At 38.8% G+C, this 22,341-nt stretch overlaps 1 protein-coding gene across 1 annotated transcript in view; it reads right to left on the bottom strand.

The window, feature by feature from the left end:
* The window catches only part of MYRFL (myelin regulatory factor like), a 130,598-nt gene that overhangs the window by 93,195 nt on the left and 15,062 nt on the right, over positions 1 to 22,341 (bottom strand). The window contains exons 2-10 of the mRNA XM_075205988.1: positions 22,000 to 22,090; positions 18,766 to 18,824; positions 16,889 to 17,132; positions 13,511 to 13,602; positions 13,065 to 13,215; positions 11,253 to 11,448; positions 9,186 to 9,262; positions 6,204 to 6,314; positions 5,750 to 5,840 (exon numbers count right to left, since the gene is read on the bottom strand). Coding sequence (XP_075062089.1) covers positions 5,750 to 5,840; positions 6,204 to 6,314; positions 9,186 to 9,262; positions 11,253 to 11,448; positions 13,065 to 13,215; positions 13,511 to 13,602; positions 16,889 to 17,132; positions 18,766 to 18,824; positions 22,000 to 22,090 — 1,112 coding nt within the window. The remainder of the gene's footprint in view (positions 1 to 5,749; positions 5,841 to 6,203; positions 6,315 to 9,185; positions 9,263 to 11,252; positions 11,449 to 13,064; positions 13,216 to 13,510; positions 13,603 to 16,888; positions 17,133 to 18,765; positions 18,825 to 21,999; positions 22,091 to 22,341) is intronic.

Below are 22,341 nucleotides of genomic sequence, written 5' to 3'. Positions count from 1 at the left end.
GGGTTAGAGGACTGGGAAGAGATGAGGGATTTAAAGAAAGATTGTTTAGCGAGTGAGAGGGCAGAGCTGTAGGATGAAAGGATGAATTTAAAGTGGAGGAAGTCAGCCAGGGAGCGGGATTTTCTCCAGTGACGTTCGGCAGAACGGGAGCATTTTTGGAGGAAGCGGGTAAATTTGGAGTGACAGGGTTGGGGTTTGGAGCAGCGGGGGTGGACGGAGTGGGCAGGGGCAACCGCGTCCAGAGCGGAGGTGAGGGTGTGATTGTAGAGGGAGACCGCCTGGTTGGGGCAGGCCTGGGAGGAAAGGGGAGAAAGGAGGGTATCGAGAGAGGAGGACAGAGAGGCAGGGTCAAGAGCATCGAGGTTGCGTATGGACAGAGTAGGTTTGGGCAGGGGGAGGGGAGCAGGAGAAGAGGAGAGAGAGAAGGAGAGGAGATGGTGGTCGGATAGAGGAAAGGGAGAGATGGAGAAGTCGGAGAGATTACATAGGTAGGAGAAGACAAGATCAAGGGAGTGACCAAGGGAGTGGGTAGAGGAGGAGGTCCATTGGGTGAGACCAACGGAGGAAGAGAGGGTGAGCAGTTTGCTGGAAGCAGGGTAGGTGGGGTTGTCGATGGGGATATTAAAGTCACCGAGAATGATCGAGGGGAGATCGAAGGAGAGGTAGTGAGGAAGCCAGCTAGCAAAGTTGTCAAGGAAGAGGGAGGTGGGGCCAGGGGGGCGGTAGATGACAGTGACGCGGAGATGGATGGGGTAGAAGAGGCGGATGGAGTGAGCTTCAAAAGAGGAGAAGGAGAGGGAGGGTTCAGGGGGAATGACACGAAAAGTACAGGTGGAGGAGAGGAGGAGGCCAACTCCACCGCCAGGGCGGGCACCAGGCCTGGCGGAGTGGGTGAAGGAGAGGCCACCATAGGAGAGGGCAGCGGGGGAAGTAGTATCAGAATCGGAGAGCCAGGTTTCAGTAACGGCAAGAAGGTTAAAGGAGTTGGATAGAAAGAGGTCGTGGATAGCAGTCAGCTTGTTGCGGACGGATCTGGCATTCCAGAGGGCACAGAAGAAAGGGGGAGAGGAGAGGGGGGAAATGGGGATGAGGTTAGCAAGATGAGCAGCGCGCGGGGGATGGCGGGGAGGAACGGGAGAGGTAGGGCGGGGGGAGAGTATGGGTATGGAGTGAGAGCGGGGAGGCATAGTAGGGAGAGAGAGTAACAGAACAGTGAGATAGTGGGGACAGTGAAAAACAGGTAAGAACAAAGGCAGGAAGACAATGAAAAGGTGGAAGATAATAACGAATTAGGGCGTGGAGGGCATGGAACAACAGTACAGTGAGATAATAAGGACAATGAAGACAGGTAAGAATGATAGCAGAACAGTAAGATAATAAGGACAGCGGATAACAGGTAAGAATAAGCAGGGAGACAATAGCAAGATGGAGGACAATAACCAATTAGGGCGTGGAAGGCAAAGAATAATAGAAGGAGAGGTAATAAGGACAATGGAAATAGGCAAGAATAATAACAGGTAAAACTAGTTGCTGGTAAATATAAAATCAGGAAAAACAAGATAAAGGCATATAAATAGTAGAATAATAACAGGTAAAAAGTAGAAACTTGTAAATGTACAATCAGGAAAAACAAAATAATGGCATATAAAATAATGTTTTATATGCAGTTGATGCAGTTAAGCCAGGGATTCAGCAGGAGAAGGGTTAACTGACAAGCCGGGTCGGTACACAGTTGATCAGTTGCTGCAGATAAGCCAGGGATTCAGCAGGAGAAGGGTTAATTGACAAGCCGGGTCGGTACACAGTAGATCAGTTGGTGCAGATAAGCCAGGGATTCAGCAGGAGAAGGGTTAATTGACAAGCCGGGTCGGTACACAGTAGATCAGTTGATGCAGATAAGCCAGGGATTCAGCAGGAGAAGGGTTAATTGACAAGCCGGGTCGGTACACAGTAGATCAGTTGGTGCAGATAAGCCAGGGATTCAGCAGAAGAAGGGTTAACTGACAAGCCGGGTCGGTACACAGTAGATCAGTTGATGCAGATAAGCCAGGGATTCAGCAGGAGAAGGGTTAATTGACAAGCCGGGTCGGTACACAGTAGATCAGTTGGTGCAGATAAGCCAGGGATTCAGCAGGAGAAGGGTTAATTGACAAGCCGGGTCGGTACACAGTAGATCAGTTGATACAGATAAGCCAGGGACTCAGCAGGAGAAGGGTTAATTGACAAGCCGGGTCGGTACACAGTAGATCAGTTGATGTAGATAAGCCAGGGATTCAGCAGGAGAAGGGTTAACTGACAAGCCGGGTCGGTACACAATAGATCAGTTGGTGCAGATAAGCCAAGGATTCAGCAGGAGAAGGGTTAATTGACAAGCCGGGTCGGTACACAGTAGATCAGTTGATACAGATAAGCCAGGGACTCAGCAGGAGAAGGGTTAACTGAAAAGCCGTGTCGGTACACAGTAGATCAGTTGATGCAGATAAGCCAGGGATTCAGCAGGAGAAGGGTTAACTGACAAGCCGGGGAGGAGGAGGAGGAGAAAATGAAGGAGGAGCTGAAAGCAAGCAATTCAGCAAAGTATGTTGGCCTTGTCGATCAAGTACTTCATTCGCTTCACAATGATCCTCGAGTTATTAAGATCTTGAACTCGGATCAGTACGTTTTGGCCACTGTGCTTGATCCAAGGTTTAAGATCTACATTGAGTCTTTACTTGTAAATGAGCGAGATGTGAACTTTTGCAAGGAGCTATTGCTCAGCAAGTTGGCCGCTGAACTGGGCCTCGGCTTGACAACGTGTCCTCCTTCACTTCCTCAAGCTGCTGCTGCTTGTAAAAAAAATAAATTTCCCAAAAAGAAGCAGGGAAGACGCAGGGGGCAGACCAGAACAATTTAACATCTGGGCTGGTTTGAAGGATTTTTTAAAAAAATTTGTCACTTTGCCCATAACTCCATCCAATAGGAGTATAAACATGCAAAGGACGGTGGAGGATTACTTTCAAGAGGTAGTTGATATGGAAATGTCAGACAGTCCCTTTCCTTACTGGGAAGAAAAGCAGGCCATTTGGAAACCCATGTACAAACTTGCTTTGCAATACTTAAGCTGCCCACCCTCCAGTGTGTACTCTGAACGAGTGTTCAGCACAGCAGGGAACTTAGTCAGTGATCGCCGTAGAAGGTTACTTCCCAAAAATGTGGAGAAAATGATGTTTATAAAAATGAACTACATCTTCCACGAGGAAGACCTTCACAATCCAAGACAACCAAGCACTGACTGTTCTCTAATGGTGGATTCAAGCGGCGATGAATTGATAGTCTGTGATGATGACGTACACACTGATGAGGGTGAGGATGAAGCTGAAGATGATGACGATAACATCTTTTTAAAACTTTCTATGTAAGTGTAGGGTGCAATCTACCCCCAAAGAGGAAAGGGACTTGTGGCATTTCCATATCACGTACCGTCTTGAAAGGCTGCTGTTTGGGCAATTTCTCCTTAAGGGTAGGGTGTCAGACAGAGTGACCCCAAACTGGCTTTATCCATTTCAATTAATATTGTACAGTCTATAACGGCTGAATTTTTTTGTTTTTTTCAACAAGTGGAGAGGGGCCTAGAGAGCCAGAAACCAAACTGGCTTTGTCCATTTCTTTACATATTTAACTATAAGTGTAGGGTGTAATATACATCCAAAGACGATGGCTGCATTGCCAATATGCATAGATGGAGAGGAAGACAATCTGTTTTGTGTGTAGAATAAATTAAGGCCTACCTACCAGGAATTAAACAGTTTTTTTGATAATTTATTAGCTTTACAATTAGATTACTTATCTATGAAACAGGTGGAGCACTAAATTGGGTTATTTTAGGCCCAAAAACATTGATTTTCCAACTAAATAGCAAAACAAAACCAAACAAAACCAAAACCAAAACCAAAACACGCAATGGCGGTTTTGCAAAACCAAAACACGACGGTAATCCAGATCCAAAACCAAAACACGGGAGTCAGTGACCATCTCTAGTTTTCAGTGCTGTTCAGCTCTGCTCCGAAGAGCAGAGCCTTACCGTGCATGTGCAGCCCTGTCACGTAACCCAGGTCCTTGGATCACTGCTATTTGGATGCCTGTGCACATGCCAGAGTTATCATTCGGCGCATGCGCACAGGGATTGAGAGGAGGAATGAAGAAGCCACCCAGAATCACATTACAAAGACAGAGTGGTAAGTGAGGTTTTTTGGGGTTTTTTTTTTTTGTTTGTTTTTTACAGGAACAGGAGTTTATCGGAACTGCTGTTCCTGTGTAGATTTTTTGATAAATATGAAAAATAGTTCAACCCTTATCAATGCAAAAAGGATTGAAAACTATTTTTCATTTTTTGAGGTGCGTCTTAAATATGCTTCTTTGTCTCTTAGCCAACAGAAACACTTTTTATAAACGGCAGATTTATAGCTTCACATACAAATACATTGCCAATGATAACACAGGAGTACCCAACCTAACCTAAGCCATGCTCAATACCAGTAAGGACATCCCCCTTTCCCAGTAGCTCACACCCTTTTAGGGTGTCAAAAATAGGACTGGGTCACAAAAATCCTGACTGTCGGTAGCTATGCTTGTGTAATAATATACATTCATTACTTTGCTCACCTGCAAGGGATATTCTATAGGCAACAAAGGAACAATAGACTGAAATGTATAAACTTGAAAAACACTATTTTTCATCATCATTTATTACACAGCATTATTCATTTAATGCCTGCATGCTATTTACTTTGAATGGAGTTAAAAGAGTAATGACAACACCTACAAATATATAAATAAATACAAGTATACAAAAATAAGATACTCTGAGCTATTTATCTATGACCATATTGGACGCTTCGAGAAAGTGACAACAAACCCTACTTTTTAAAACTTTTTTTTTTTTTTACTTATTAATCAAGTCAGCAGACGGGTTCCCAGATAAAAGTGCAGCTGTCTATTCTGACACTCACCCCAAGTATTTGATCTCTCAATGGTCTTTCTAATGCAAAGCCAAGATAGGTTTAATGTAATGTATTTCTTCTGCCCTGTACACCATTGTGAAATATCTTGATGACATCTATTCTTTCACATCCAAATGTCAGTGAGAACAATTCACATGCGTTGATGTGACAAACATTAGGAAATAGAGGGAAAGCCTCCATAGTACAGACAAGTACATGTTCTCTGCACCAATAAATCCAGTGCCACGTGCACTCACTTATTTACTAAATACACATATACATATTACTGATTAACAACTATTGATTGCAAGTTGTTGGTTAACTACAAGGTTACTCTTTTAATTATTTTTGAGTGACTATATGTGCACAGTGGTATTCTACCACTGTTCAGCCACTTATGAATGCAGCCATTCTTGGGGATCATTGATCTCTATATAAATTGGGTGCATAATGCATATATTTTTTGGTGGGGGCCTTTTTTTTTTTTACAAGACCAACTCAAGGTCAAAAACCCAGTGTTCATTTTCTTTTTGGCATTTTGCAATCTGTTATATAGACATCTTTGATAGATATCAATAATCCCAAACCCTGACATCATGAGCACTGTATATACAGATGGGGTATGCATAGATTTTAAAACATGGCAGAATAATGCTTGTGTGCCCTATGGCTGGTATGCAAAGTATGCCATCAACAACATCAATAGATTATACAATGTGACAGGTATTTGTACTGTATGAGGCAGACCTTATAAAGACATGCAGACATACCCGTACAATGATCCTTTCAGAGACATGAGCCACTACCAGAGAGGACTCCTCCTTACTTTCAGCATACAGACCAACCACCAACATGAAATACCTGAACAAATTAGAACCGGGACATATTAAGTCTCCAAAATGTACAAACAGTGCCTGACCAAAAAGAGGGGAAACATATAGCTTCAGCTCCAGGCACATCTCACAAAACAGACATAACAGAGCTGTAGTAGAAACAATCTAACATATTTGAGCCAATAGAATATATAAAGACCATCTGCACAGAAGGAATAGCTTTAAAAATAAATGCAAATTAAAACTGTATAGAACAGGTAATATAATATTTCGCAATGTAGCAGAGTGAATGTGGATCAAGCTTATGGACAAAATTGGGCCATCATTTATTTCTAAAATATTATGAAACACTAAATCAATCAATCAATTTAGCACACTGAATCCTCAGTACCTTTGATCTGGATTTGGTTTCCCTTTCTTCCGCATATTATTGGCAGTAGTTTCACTAAAATGTAATCTTCCCAATGTTACTTTAGTGATCTGGTCTGGTGGTAAATGTACCCTACAAATGAAAAAAAAATGCAAAATGTCAGTCAGTAATTTTCAATTCCCAAGACAAAAGCCAGGGCTTGTGGTACTGATAATAAATAGTTCCCTCAAGGTTAGCCAAAATTCTAATCTTACAAAACTGTTGAAAAACCAATTAGATATAATAAAAAAAATTCCACTTTATTACTTATTGTCTACAATTTTTTGTGCACTTCCTATCTAAATATAGCACCAGAAGTAGACGTATGTATCAACATTTTTATGTTCACATGTAACTATTTCAGAGATTTTTTTAAATGATCATCAGAGTTTACAATTAAGCCAGGTAAAATGACAAAGAACATATCATATGGTACATAATGCCAATACTGTCAACTAGAAAACGGGTAAATATGTCAATTTCTGGGAAACTCTTCTGATCTTGTTTAAGGGAGGGAGAGAGAAAATTGGGGAATGGGAAGGAAATACATGCACTTGGGTTGAGGAGTGACGGTTGGGAGGTTCCTGATACAGGAGAGATCTATTATATAAATCTGTAAGGATTATTCACCTCCCTGACTCAAAATCATCTGACTCCTTATGGAGTAAACTGCTATATTTTACCTAATTTTGTGTATCTTTTCCTAACAACTGAGAATGTTAATAAAATTTTTCTGCTTCTTTCTATGTAACTTTCCTGATAGTAGAATGAATAGTCTTCATTCATCAGTGAGTGATGAAATAGAGATTTGCAGGTACTTCCCATGACCGTGTGTAGACAAACACAGGTGGATGATATGAAGAGACAGGGAAAGAGGTAGAGGAGGGAGAGAGACCTGGGAGGGGGCTGACAGCTTATTTCTGTATGATCAATATGGGTGTTAGACGCTGTTGAGCCCCTGGCAGCACAGAGATTGTGGGAACATTGCAGTGGCAGATACAGAGGGGACGATTGGGGTGATCACCACCCCTCCTCCAGCAGAGACGTGCTGCCTGAGGCCGCACACTTCATACATGTTTTAAACACCATCATAGCACCCGGGCAGCATTTTCTGCCTGCTTCTCTTAAAAGTCTAGATCCGCCCCTGGAACACTGTGATAAACAAAAAAACAGGTGGGCAGAACCAAGTGGCTCCCATATAACAAGTACCGATTTGCATATCTATTGGGTCACGTTTGAAACTCATGAAAATATTAAGTGTTCCTCAGTAGTAAAAATTTTGAGTTTTCATAAAGGTTCATTTGAATTGGTTAATAGATATGCAGAGAGAGTCACATGGTCTCCAAAAATAATATAAATGATGGCCATATTGCTTCATTTGCCATTAGGGAAGCGCAAGTATGGTAAAGTCCTCTCCCATGTCCTCAACACACACACTGAGTTCCAGTGTAATGCAATGCACCTTGGAATCACCTGCAGGTTGACACTCTATTGTTCCTATGTAACAAATACCAAGAAATATTCTTCTCTACCAATTTGCAACTCTGCAGTTTTAGGGGCGCACGCATGTAAAGTAAATCCTTGTCATGATGTGAGTGCACTGCTGTTACTTTTTATTGTGGTGCTTTGTATTTTATCTGTGCCTTCCTTCCTTTTTGCTTTATATTTTCATGACATTTTCACAGCAAAACCAGATCTACCATCTACAACCCCTCTCTCACATCTAGATGCAAGTGTGTGTAACACACTGTGTCCCTTACTTTCTGTCAATCCTCTAACTTGGTGCCCAGATGCATATAAAATGTGCCCTGTATCAGAATAAGTGCAGAAATGAAAGGCAACAGCAGTACCTTCTTCACTGTAAAAACTTGGGTGTACAGAATGTGGTACACAGGTGGGCCTAGTAATCCACCACTGTACACAGAGTTATATGAGGTGTTATCCTATTGCTCAGCAAGTACTAGTGATGGTAACATGTTAAAGCAAATAACGGCTACAATGATGCTGTGTGGGAAAAAAGGCAAACGTTATTATCATCTTTCTATCTGGGTTTAGTGCGCCCCTCCCCCTTCATGTTCTGCCCTCCTCTATAATTGATGCCATATAATAAAAATCTGCTGGGGGCTACCTGATATTCATAAGAGAGAAGCCACCCAGCACTGTAAGACAGGAGACTGCCCCAATCTTTCAGTTTCTGGTGTGTTTGCTTCAGAGAGAACAAAGAAAACACCTGGAAACTATATTATTATTATTAATTCTATTCAAAATTAACAAGTGCCTGACTCCTGAGTGATATTTTGCTTGTGGAGAATAAATATAATTCATAGAAGTAATTGGGGTGGTTTCCACTCGCTGCCCAAAACCATACATGTCAACTGTCCCGGAATGTCCGGGAGACTCCCGGATTCCGGGTAGGACTCCCGGGCCAGTATGGCAGCCTCCCGAATCTGCCCACTTCACTAGGAAGTGAGCAGAATTAGAGCCAAAATACAGCGATTCTCAGGGAATCGTGGCATTTGGCCCCGCTATAAAATGACACGTTCTGGAGATGCTTTACCAACCCCCCAGTGTCCATCATAATGACACTACATAATGACATCTGGGGCTAGAACCCTTGCCAAATTCTGCGTACAGGCTGTCAACTACATGGACTAAATGTGTCTGCAGTTCCACCAGTGTTGTTTAACCTAAGGTTCATAATCTAAAAAACAAATTGCAAACAATTATTGTTAGAACTTATATATATATTTTTCACATGCCGATTCATATGTCACTTCTTAAATGTCTTACGTTTTTGACTTATCAATTAAACCATAAAGAGATTAGTAGCAATAAACAAAGTTATTTTCATGAATAATACAACATTTTAATATCCGTCTGCTGGGAGGAAAGTGTTCATCCATAATAAAGCAAAAAGCATGCAGATCAGCAGTTATATCTGAGAGGGGGAAAAGAGAGACTTACGTAACCAGATTAAAAGGTCTTTTGCTGCGGTCTGACTGAGACTGCTCGATGGTGATTGTTTGGTTCGTAGATTCTACCTAAGTACAAAAACAAATGTTTTCTATTCCGTGGCGTATTAAAATAATATAAAGCATTACAATTTTACAATATTATGGAGCAAAATCAACAATAATTTTATCACAGTATGGAGATTAGATGCAAGACTCAGACGGGAATTCAATACCCCCCGAATTAGTGCAGCGTTAAATGTATTACCGTTATTACGGTAATTTTAACCCGGCTTTCTGCTCGCAGCTCACGGAGCTGTGAGCAGAAGGTTGGCGTTGAAACTACCATAATAACGGTAATTGAACGCATTATTACCGTACTAACGGTAATAATACGCAGGCTGTGTTACTGGTAGAGGGGGAATTCAATTGGCCTATAAGGGGAAATTCCACTGACCGCGTTACTGATACAGGGGGAATTCAATTTGCCTATAAGGGGGAATTCAACTGACCGCATTACTGGCAAAAGTAACAAGGCCTGCGCATTATTACCATTATTACGGTAATACTGCACTTAATTACCGTTATTACAGTAGTTTCAACGCTCCCTGAGCTGCGAGCAGAAGATCGGGTTAAAATTACCGTAATAACGGTAATACATTTAACGTCGCACTAATTCAGGGGGTATTGAATTCCCTCCATAGCATGAATTAGCCAAGAGCCAAAAGAAATGTATAATTTGCAGCATATTTCTCAAAATACTATATTATTCAACATATAAGAAATGGTATGGCAAAGCCTGTAACAGAACAGAATGCTTCTGGTCAGGTGAACAAATGAACAGCTTATGTAGTACACTATAGGTGGACTGGATATTGATTACACGCCACAGTACAAAACTACAGGAGTGGTACTGTGTACCAAATGTTCTAATTAATAACTCAATTCCTCCAGTGTATGTGCTGCCTCTGTGCTATTTATCAGAGAGTTGCGAATTAAGTATTCCAGGATAGGCAAAGCCACGGCAAGAAAACGGTTACTCTGTAAAGAAATGTTCTCCAGTCATATTATTCAATCTACCCCTTTTTTCTAGTGACAATAAGCTAATTTCTAAAAGTGAGAAAGAGATGCATGAGTGCACGAGTACATGAGTGCACCCACTTGCAAAAACAAGATTTTGTTTTGCGGTACAAGATTTAAATGAGAGAACATCTATGAACAAAGCATATTTAGGGGAGCTCTCTGCTCTGGGGAAGGGTGCATAATGACTTGAGATGGTGTCATCCTACACTTTCAAAGATACACATTTTGCACCTACCAGTGTAACATAAACATACAAACACAACACAACTGTAACAACGACAGCCCCAATGTATCCTCACTCCCTTCATGAAATGAAATGCGTCTGGTGGACAAGTAGGCGCATGTGTGGGGAAAAAAGCTGCAGTGAAACAGTCTTTCAAGGCAGAGCATTTTGCCACTAGCACTTATTTTCCCAGTACTTTATCTTGTGTAATCTCCCTTGTGAATTTAACGGTAATTTAGCTGCATATTGTTTTATACTATAGTACGATCAAAGTGACACACCAGTAAAGATGGCCACAAGCTTCGCAATATCACTGTTGCTATAGGGCGACCGGCCCTGTATGGCAGATGGTGGCCCCAAAAGAAGCACAATGCCCAATAATGGTGTCATTGAGATCATTCAGATTATTAGGTATGTTGGAAAAATGCAGTAGGAGGATGACTGCTATTGGCTTGCGTGTGATCGTCTAGTACTCTAACTCTCAGGCTCCCGCTCAAGTCTGGAGTGATCCAGTTGCTTGGCCTGAGGGATGGACGTCTGGATCATTGCTTAGGTGTTGGTTGCTTAGTACTTTGGTTGAGTGTTAACATCAGCCCACAAATGAGCAGGTTCCGTCTGTAAAAAGTTACAGACTTAATACATATAGCACTAACAGTATTATCAATGTATGATTATATTGTCTATTCCCACTGTACACTGCAGCAAAATATAGTAACACTTTATAAATAAAAGATAGTAATAAATATATATTTTTATAAATGCATTGTATCCTACCTTCACCCCAAAGACTTTCAAATAAAAGCTTTCAATAGGATTCAGGCCCAGCTGTGTTTTGATATGTTTGGGGTTTCCAACAACTCTGATATGAACTGTGACCTGAAAATGGTTCTTTTTCTGGCATACATAGGCTTCATCCACTGTTGAAAAGTTAAATCCTTTGTCGGTGATTACTTGGTATCCCACAGCAGGACTGCAAAAAGTAACAGTCTGATTCAACAAAACACTCAAGAACATGAAGGTGACTTGATAGTATTCTAAGCACAGAAGTATATAATGAGTAATGTGGCCACACATGTGTTGCTTGTTATTTTTGTATGACAGCATTCTTCAAATGTAGAGCACAATAGAATATGTTGATACCCAACTGTACACTATGAGGAATAAATATGTTGCAGAGCTTACTACGCATATATTGTACTTAGACCGCTTTAGTGCATAAAGTGTGCTCTTGTACTTTGATTTGTGTTTTATATAACCATTTATGGCAGTGCCACACCTTTCCATATATATGACAAATTAGGCCAAATCTCCATGTTGATGTGGATTATTTTGAGGGTTGTGGCTGGCTTATTTTTGACCCAATACCCCATCCATATGTTCATAGAGGTTTTTAATTAGAGTTGCATATAGCCTTAGTTCCTCCCAATCTTATTTAAAGTCTATCGGCAAATGCCACAGAAAGAGCGAAGGTCCCAAACAAATCACCTAAGGGAGGACCAGATTGTACAGTTCTGGTTGTTCGGTGGCCAGGTAGAAAGACAACATTGCAATGGGGGCCATGATTCCTGGATTACTAATAATAAGTCGTATAGATATTCCCAACAGATCATTTTGGGGCTGTCACACACTACAATGACAAGCCAGTTTGGTTAAAAAAAAAGACAAAACTATCAATTATCAACCAGATGTGTGGTTAGTTTAAGTAAGGCTTGATCAAATTGAGACTAATTATTTTATTAGACAAATCAAAGCAGAGACAGCTGTTTATCACAAGGAACGTTTTAAAGGGTATTTCCACTTTGGACAACCCCCTATCATTATGATTAGTCACCCACTACATGCCCCCCCCCCCCCCACCCCTACCAGGTAACTGAATCTTTACCTCTGTTTCCTGAATGCCTATTGTATATGTATTGTTGTGGAATACCAATTATTGTTTATTGACTGTATGAATGTCAAAAATCAATCTAAGAGGCACTGTACAGAATGGTTTCTTTTTATTTATTTTTTTTAAATGTCCATCTCACACAATAACTGTCCATACTCCTGAATCTGACCCAATTTCATTGGATTCAATACATTGTGTCAATATTTGGGGACAAAGCTTGCGTGGTTTTTAAAGAAAATATCAATTTATGTGAAAATATATGACAGATAAATGCTTTCAATGTTAGGTTTAATTCTAATACAGTATTGTACAGTATAATAATTATAGTAATGAGTGATGAGCTTATATGTAGAATATAAATAAATAAATGTGTCAACTTTGGCTTTGAAATGACCAGTAAATCCAAAAATGGAAACTTTCATATATAATGTAGGTAACAAATGATTTAATCTTAGCCTGAGGTTCCATTGCAGCTTTGTTTAAAGTTTTAAACAGATCATTTTATTTCTTCTCCAGATATCACAAATAGCTGCAGTAATCCTCACAAACCTCTGTCATTTTATAAAGTGGTGGTGGTGGTGGTATAAGAAAATATAGCTTTGTGTTTAATATATATATATGAATATCTAAAAGTGGTTTTATTTGCTCTTGCTAATCTGTTAGGCTAGCTGCTGTGAAGACATTGGTGATATACTTACATTTGCTCAGAAAGGGTATTATACAGGCTGCTCCAGTGTGATGTCTGGTAGGGTTTCCACATCAATGACTGATAACATTTGTCCATAGAAGACACTGTTTGTCCGTCACTTTCATATCCATGTACGTCCATGATACAATCTACTGGTGAAGCTACAATGAAATCAACATAGTCTTCATGGATTCTTATATTTAATAAATGATATATAAAAGACAAATGGAATGATTTAAGATCAAAACACGTTTAGGAAAGAATACAGCATCATAGAAATCAATAATATATTTTCTTTATTCCCCCATTGTGCTGTATGAGAAGGAGCATTCACACTACAATAGGGCACAACTCTGTTATGGTCAATATGATTTGTAACTGTGAAAACTCCCATGTATTTATTACATGTAACTTAACACATACAACAGTACATAACACAACATAACAAGTAATTACTTTGTCTCGTCTCTCTATTCCAAGTCTGTGACAATTTCTCTCTATCATCCAAATGTGAATGTTTCCTTTTCTTTGCTGAAGAGAATGAAGTCCTGAAATAAAGTTGGCCAAATGTTAATTGAGAAGGGAAATTAGAGATTTGTAAACACTGTAAAGTGGAAAAATTATAGAAGATATGTTTAAAGGTCATTATACTGTAATTATAGTGTGATTTAATACGCTCAGTGCCAGATCATAAGCATGTAATTGTCCCTAAGATTCTAGATTTATATACCTATGCTTGCTTCAACAAGCCTTGCACAAAATATAAGCTGGACTATTGAAAAAGATTGTGACAGCTGTAGGGAGTATGGTGGACTCTGTCCCTGTACTAAACTAATTTCCACCCTTTCATTCCACCCTGAAAATGTATTGTGCTAGCTCATGGATTAATAATGCACAGCCATCATTAAAATATATTACATAGGGCACAACAAGAGAAAATATTTCTTTATTCAGTTCAATTAAGAAGAGTTCATTTTATTAGATATTTAAACATAGCTATTTTTACTAGATATTTAAACTAAAAGGCTGGAAAGTTGCTCTAAAGCAGGAAGCCTAGTGACTGGGGTGTCAGGCCGTGCTTATCTGTACTGTACTTTCTATATTACCCGTTTTCTTTTTGTAACTAACCATTGCTCATAATTTTATAAAGCCATGCCGAATAATATGCGGACAACAAAGTGTAATATTAAAGTAAAATGTTTGTGGATTTTATTTAGTTAGGTATTCCAGTGCCATCTAGTGTTTTACTTAAGGTTCTGTGAATAATACATATTTGCCAAGCATGGATCGTATGGAGGTCTGACAGTGCGGATTTCGTTATATCAGCTAAACACTCCATTGTTTGGATCGTATATTGGCATCACAGGAATTTTCAGTAGTTTTTCAGAATCAAACTTGTTTCAATTGGAATATGTCTAAAAAGCAATTGTATTAGGTTTGGATATTGCCTTTTGTTAAGGATGCACTGTGACTGCACTTTATCATACTAAAACAGATGAAGAGTACTTGTACCCTAAGGTCCTCCCTCATTAGAGGTTTTTAGTGTAATCATTGTAGGTTTTAATTTTTATTATTTTTAATAAATGTTTGGTGTTTTTTTTAGCAGTACCTTCTACATGTTTTTTAGTCATATCATATCAGCACAGGGTATATGGTATTTTTTTTGTTTGAAGTTTCTACTTTTGGGTGAGGTTTTTTACACCGGTGGTAGTCACTTTAATGATGCTGTAAACACCAACAGTGTTTACAGCGACATAAATAATCTGAATGTAAACACAGTGACATGTTAAAAACACAGACGTATACAGACTCACCACAGTTGCGATGTGAGGAGAGCCCGACACTTTAAAATGACGTCACTTTGAACCGCGACTTGAATATTTAAAGCGGCAGTGCAATGAAACTGGCGTACGATCATGCAATGTAAGTATGAAATTTACAGTACCAGGATTAGGATTTGGGTACTTACATTACATGATCATACGCCGGATCCGTTGCATTGCCGCTTTAAATATTAAAAAAATCAAACAATGCCTTTTCCAGCATGATGGAGCACCTTGCCATAAGGCAAAAGTGATAACCAAGTGGTTCGGGGATCAAAGTCTCCAAATTTTGGGTCCATGGCCAGGAAACTCTCCAGACCTTAATTCCATTGAGAACTTGTGGTCAATCCTCAAGAGGTGGGTGGACAAACAAAAACCCACAAATTCTGACAAACTCCAAGCATTAGGCAGGAATTGGCGGCCATCAGTCAGTATGTGGCCCAGAAGTTGATTGATAGCATGACAGGGCGAATTGTAGAGGTCTTCAAAAAGAAGGGACAACACTGCAAATATTGACTCTTTGCATAAACTTAATGTAATTGTCAATAAAAGCCTTTGACACTTATGAAATGCTTGTAATTTTACTTCAGTATAACATAGCAACATCTGACAAAAAGGTCTAAAAACACTGAAGCAGCAAACTTTGTGAAAACCAATAGCTTGACTGTATAGGATAACCTGTCGTGTGTGCTTTGTGGACAGCCATTGCTACTAGTGTGATACTATGTGAGATTTGATGCTTCTGTACAAAGTTAATGTGTGGCCCACTTGTTAAGGACCATTTGTTAAGCTCCTGTAAAATTGAAGTCACCATTTATTATACTAAGCTCCATAATATAATATGAAAACATAAGACTGTAGGCCGAGTGCTTTTATACAGGTTAGGAAACCTTAATGTAATTTGATCCTTGTATTTACACCACTGTAGGAACAAACACAAAATGAAAAAGGAAAGCCATTGTAATGTTAAGGTAACAACTTGGTAACACAATTTTAGAAATGGAAACAGAAAGGTACGGCATTGACAAGATCTACGCAATGGATGAACAATATATCATGCTTTTTTAACTACACCTAATACATAATTACAGGCTTATTTACCTATAAATATCTGTAGATATATTGTTTTAATAATAAATAATGTCAATTTATCGATTATAAGGTTATTTTGCACACAGCTGCATAGCCATAGGTTATCAGTATATAATATGTATTATATGCTGATAAACCAGTTTAGCATTTGCAATTGAGTGCTTAACTTCTTGAACACTGATAGCGTGAAGATCAGTGGAAAATTAATCTAAATGTTCTTTATACTCACCCAGGCTGAAGCCTACTTAGTACTAGACAATCTATTGTACCGTACCTATTAGAAATATAGTATGTGTTGTTCATTATTAGACTAGATAAGAAAATAGAGGCCAAGTGGTCATGCATAGCTATCTGATAAATAATACTATAAATGTTGTTGCAATGAATATCTCAATTGAGCCACACCTCAGTTGTCAATACATCCGTGTCCTTACTTCTCAATGAGAATCTCAGATAAAACGCCTTACAGACAAGCTAAAGCATTTACAAATGTAATGACTAGAGTTGGTGCCTATCTGTTATAATCTATCAAAGCAAAATGCAGAGGATGTCTTTGGATGATATTATTCAAGAATGGTAAAAGCTCATTCAGTAGCTACATTGTAGTAAAATCAGAGCTAGCTCATTAGAGGCTTGGTCCAGAATAATCACACAAGCACAAAAGCTGCAGAGATACTGGAGTCATGTAGCAGTCATGGGCCAAAGATGTCCCTGGACATACTGCCATCACATGGTAACAGGTATCCAACATATTATGAGATTCATAAAAAAATGTTTTTACATAATATCTTTTGAAATAAAGAAATACAATATGATCAGAGAATCATGGGTTGATGGGGGAGGGGTATTTGAACATTTATTGGCCAAGTAGTACAATATACCACAATAGCTAATTTACAGTGACGTGTTCAAACAATACCTGTTGCCTGGAGATAGCCTTTGCTGAGAATATGAATGGTTATATTCCATGCAGGATGGTGTTGGAGAACCATTCCATGGAGTCCCTGGATTATTCACTTTCATACAGCTGTCCTGTGAAGCACTGAAAGAATGGACTCCAGAGACAGTGTTTGGTGACCGCTCCATGTACCGGCAGGATCCAGAGGAATGTGTAGAAAGGGAGGGCTGAAACCCATTGGGCCAGCAAGGAGTGTGGATTACACCTGAAATGGAAAATAATTGGGAATACAGAAAGGACAACCATGACCAATGTCTACATGTCATTAAGAACCAGATCAGCAGCAGCTTGTGCAGCTACCCTATGATATTGGGTCCTGTGCTATTGATCTAACACAATATTTGGATTGTGGTTGGAGATAGTAAATATAAATCTAGCAGAAAGAAACTACTGAATAATTTTCCGAGCCATCAAAACTGATAAACTTTCAAAAAAGTCAAGATAGCGAGGTCTCCTCATCCCCTACTACCAATCAGAATATGTTATTGCCTTTACTTCCACAAGTACATATATAGTATATAGAAAGAGCTGGGCATAATAATTTTGCTTAGCAATTATTTGCATAGCCATTTAATAATTAAACATGTTATTAGAGCACAATCTCTGTTTACTCTTACTTCTCTACCTGATTTAATAAGAACAAAGACTGAGTTGAGAAGCAATGTTTCTGCACATAATTGTTTAAATTATAGTACTTTTTTGTATGTTCTATAAAACAACCATCAGAGTAGGGAGAACACACTAGATTTCTTTTTTCTCATATAATGTCATTCTACTGCACAGTTCGCACACTGAACACTGCAATAACATGATCCTTACACTTCTTATGGCTATTTTTCACAGTCAGTAGGATCTTATTGGGCCAGCTGTGGTGCTAGTGACCTGAACAATTCTCATTGATGGCTACCTTATATCTAACAGTAAACTCCATGCAAAATTTTCTTTGGTGAATGTTGTCTAACATAGAATCAAAATAATCCCTGTAGAATGTTTTCCAAGTCCCTTCCATTAGAATAGGCAAATAGACAACATTTTGCCTAAGGTAATCTGGAGGAGCTGTCTCAGGCAGCATCATTAAGAAGTCAGCAAATTGTAGCTAGTCCAATTAAGACTGCACATATTGCTGTCACTATCAGAATAAGCGCTTTCTCCCTTGGTGATGGATCTAAAATTGAATAAAATAATAGTGTGTTTTCAGTAGCATATGCTACAATAAAAACATGGTCATGTTTGTTTGCATAAGGAATTAGAAGGCTGCTATTTTATGTACCATAGCAGGGAACAAAACGGCTAGGTCTCAAAATGGTTTGCTCCGTGAATATTTTACTACAACAGTGCATGCAAAATATTAAAAATACTGTATATTATGTGCATAGCTTAAAAACAATCATGCTATACCAAATATGCAGGAATATGGAACTAAGACGGTGGTCCAGTTTAACTGAATGTCTGAGATTAATCTACATATTTATCATTGACAAAACTTTTAAGAGACCCAATCCTACAACTATGGCACAAATAAAGCTGGTTATACCTGCAGAATTCACAGGTAATGTATGCGTATGACCAATAATCTGGTCCGATGCAAATTGATTTTATTGGGCTTCTGGCTTATGTTTGGGCCACAAACTTTGCAATTTGGAGTCAGTTGCCTGATATCACTGTGGATATTGCAGTATTTATATCTTAACATATCCATAACATATACAGGATCTAGAGCAATCCTAGACTATTGCACATAAACTAAATTGTGATTGATTTAATAAATTCCTTTATGCACATGTTCTTTTTTCTGTGTCCCAAGTTCAATCTTTCTAGTAATAATGGACTTTACCTACCATTGATTTGTGGTGGTGAACATGGCTCTGATCCAGAATCAGGTGGCGAGTCCGGCAATCTAGATTATGAATAATGATTTTATAACTCTTAATGAAAATGTATTACAAACAATTTTATTACTGTAAATATCAGTAAAACCACGGCAATTAGTAGACCAACATGCATAACAAGAAATTACAACAGAATGAAACCATTCTAAAGCATGGACGCCTATGATCAGAAGGAGCATAATAAAGTAAACCTGTTGGTAATCATTAACCTCATAAGGTTTATGTGCTTCCTAAAGTACTTTCACACTTTTCTGGCTTTTAAGAGGGATGTCCACCCAAGATAGTGCAAACCATTACATGTTCTGCACCCCCAGTGCGGTGTCAGGCAGGCATTTCAGATCATCATACTTTTCTGGATGGAAAACATCAGATGTATATGAAGAACACTGCTCTCCTGTTCAACCATAAATGATTCTGCAGTCAAAGTGCCGACTACGAAATTTTCTGTAATTAAATCTGATTTTACGTCGCTGTGGAAATAAAATCTTTTTTTATGTAGAACTCTGCTAAAGATTTTAACAATCTTCTTCTGTTATGAGGAAAAAGAGAGCAATGCTTTTTAAAAAGCCAAACTAGGTAGGTAGTTGTATGTTAGATTAGCTGTGAATAGAGCTGAAAGCGGAAACTTCGCTATTTTGAATCTTTTGAAATATGCCTTTGTGTGATTTTTTTAGTGTTTTTATTAAATATGTGTGTTAATACAATAATCATCCTACTGCAATAAATGTGTGATTGCACACAGGGCTGGCGCGATCACTGGGGGCATCCTAGGTGGCACCCCCCCACCATACAGAAGCGGTGACCCCTCCATCTTGCATCGCGCCCCACCTCCACTGCTTACCTTTGCATGTGGGAAGTGGGGACGGCTTACTCTCCTCCTGAGACAGTTGTGCTAGTCTGTGAAATCATATTCAGCATTTGACGCTCCATGTAGGGGTGTCCCGAGGGCACTTAAAACAGTGAATGAGTGACATTATGTCACTAATTCAGTGTTTTAGTTGCCCCAAACCATTGGCGCCCTAGGCAACCACCTAGGTTCAAAAAATAAAAACAAAACTATCTGTGCTTTTCCCAATATTAGATCAATGTTGTTCCTATTACTACCTAATTGGGAGTAAAGGGGAATCCCAGCCCCTTCAAACACTGAAATAGATAAAAAGAAACTCAAGAAGCAAAATAAAATCTTTCTAAGTTATTCTGTGTTTCTGAGACTCGGTATAATTAATATAACTTGTATGCGCGTTAATTCAGATCAATGCCGATAATAAAAAAGAGTAAATGAGTCTGACACTGCACCACCACTAATTAGAATGTTAGAAAAGTATAATACAGCGAGATAATGAGTTTATAGATTATACGAATATCTAGCCTAATATGTTTATTACATCCAAGTGTGTTTTAAAGTATAGATTTAAAATTTGAGCATCTCAAGTCATTTGATCAAGTAGATGCATTTCAGTATCTTAGGGTATTATTAGATACAATTTTATCTTATGAACCTTCTTTCATCAGGGTAACCTCAAGAATTCGCTGTAGAAAGGCCCCATTATATATTTATTCATTTCTTATCTCTTTCTAAATATTATTTTCCTATTATGAATAATGCTGCCATCATAATGGACACTGCAACTGCAATGGTGATATCCAGGAAATCCGTTCTATAGCGATTTGCCTTAAATTGTGTTAAATCAACTCATCACGGTAAGATCAATAAATAGCTATATATTGACGGTTTTATTAAGATATCATAATCAATCAGCTAAAATTACACAGCCTCGTTTAGTGTTAGGTAACACTTGCTAAGCTTTCTCATCCTCAGTCACTGTCTACATATCTCTCTGTAACTTGCCAACACCCAGCCCTCCAGAGATTAAAACATGAATGATAAGCAAATGTAAGATAAGAAATCACAGATTAGAGTAGGTACATAATTACCACCAGATGGCCTATAAGTGTTTTCTACTCCAATATCCAACACAAGACAATATATATTTTTACATATATAAAATAAGATATAACATTCAAAGTAAATATTACAATTTCTAAATATTGAAATAATATCATGAAATATACTATAGTAACATTCATACGATTTACCATATAGGATTGTTTAATGGACTTTTCCAGTGTATCCAATTTTAACATAAACAGATGAGGAAAGACTAGTGGGCTAGATTTAGTAAGCTGCAGGTTTGAAAAAGTGGACATGTTGCCTATAGCAACCAATCAGATTCTAGCCTATTTTGTAGAATGTACTATATAAATGAAAGCTTGAATCTGATTGGTTGCGATAGGCAACATCTCCACTTTTTCAAACCCGCAGTTTAGTAAATATACCTCTAGTGTGTCATCATAATTAATGTGTAAAATACACCAAGCAGCAGGGGCAGGCTAGGCTGGGGGGTAGGGGGGCATCTGCCCCCCGGGCGGATCCCATAGTGGGCTACTTTGGGCTGGGACACTGGGCCACCTGCATTTTTATTCCTATAAAAGGCGATTCTTGCCCCCCGGGCTAAAATTTGCCAGCCATCCCCTGACAAACTAGGTAAGTAGCTATGAAATTCAGGTGTCTGATATGTGTTCTGGGTAAAATAGAACATTTGATTGACAGTGACAAGATTTATTGCAACACTGTTAAAGGTTTTTCATGACATGTGGATTAGATATTTTCTTTTTTGATAAAATCTAGATTGTAGGCTTGATTAAACAAAGATTACTGTAACAAATGCAGTTGGAACTGCTTTGTAGATATGTACCAGCAACATAAATATTGCTTAGTAGTACTATCCTCTACAAATAGAAAAAATAGTCAATGTGAAAACTATAATTAAATTTAATGAGAATCCAAACTAACAGCTCTAATTCTCAATATTGGCTGATATTAAAGATTTTCTATTGCTGCTTATCACATTGATAGAAAAGCTATCTCCCAAGTCAATTAGAAATGGTCACCTGGGAAGCGGAGCAATTCTCATCTCCCCAGCGATACTGGCTATAATTGGTAAGAAGAGTCTAACTGCTCACTAGGTCAATGAGGAGTCCCTCTGTGCATATGCGAGTTCTCTTGCGTGTGCACACTGGACCTGGGAGCTCACATATTTTTATATAGATTTAAGGTTTTCTGTATTTGATAAATAGGCCCTGTGAAAAAGTAACAAGTGAAAGTACAGTGGGATCACTTACAATGCTCCAAATGCAAAGTCACTGCTTATGTATTCCTCCAGCATGCTGGTGTCCACCATGGGATTATCCAGGGCTCTGTGCAGATCTTGGCCTGCAAGTTTGACAATTCGCATGGTTTTATTACAATTTCGAAGTTATATGAAACACAGTGTAACAGGTTTTATAACACGTTTTGAATTGAGAAGAATTGAATTGATAATAAGGAATTTCTATAGTAAACACTGGTATTCCTTTCTGAGCCCCGATATAAGCAAAGAAAAAAAACATCAAAACATTACAATATTATGAACAGTCAACTAAAGTCATCCAGATACTGTACTCGTACAGTACTTCAGTATTATA

The sequence above is a fragment of the Mixophyes fleayi genome, chromosome 4 (assembly GCF_038048845.1).
Source record: "Mixophyes fleayi isolate aMixFle1 chromosome 4, aMixFle1.hap1, whole genome shotgun sequence".
In the NCBI taxonomy this organism is placed as follows: Eukaryota; Metazoa; Chordata; class Amphibia; order Anura; family Limnodynastidae; genus Mixophyes; species Mixophyes fleayi.
The sequence above is the reverse complement of the archived record's forward strand: the minus strand, read 5'-3'. Positions and strand labels throughout refer to the sequence as shown.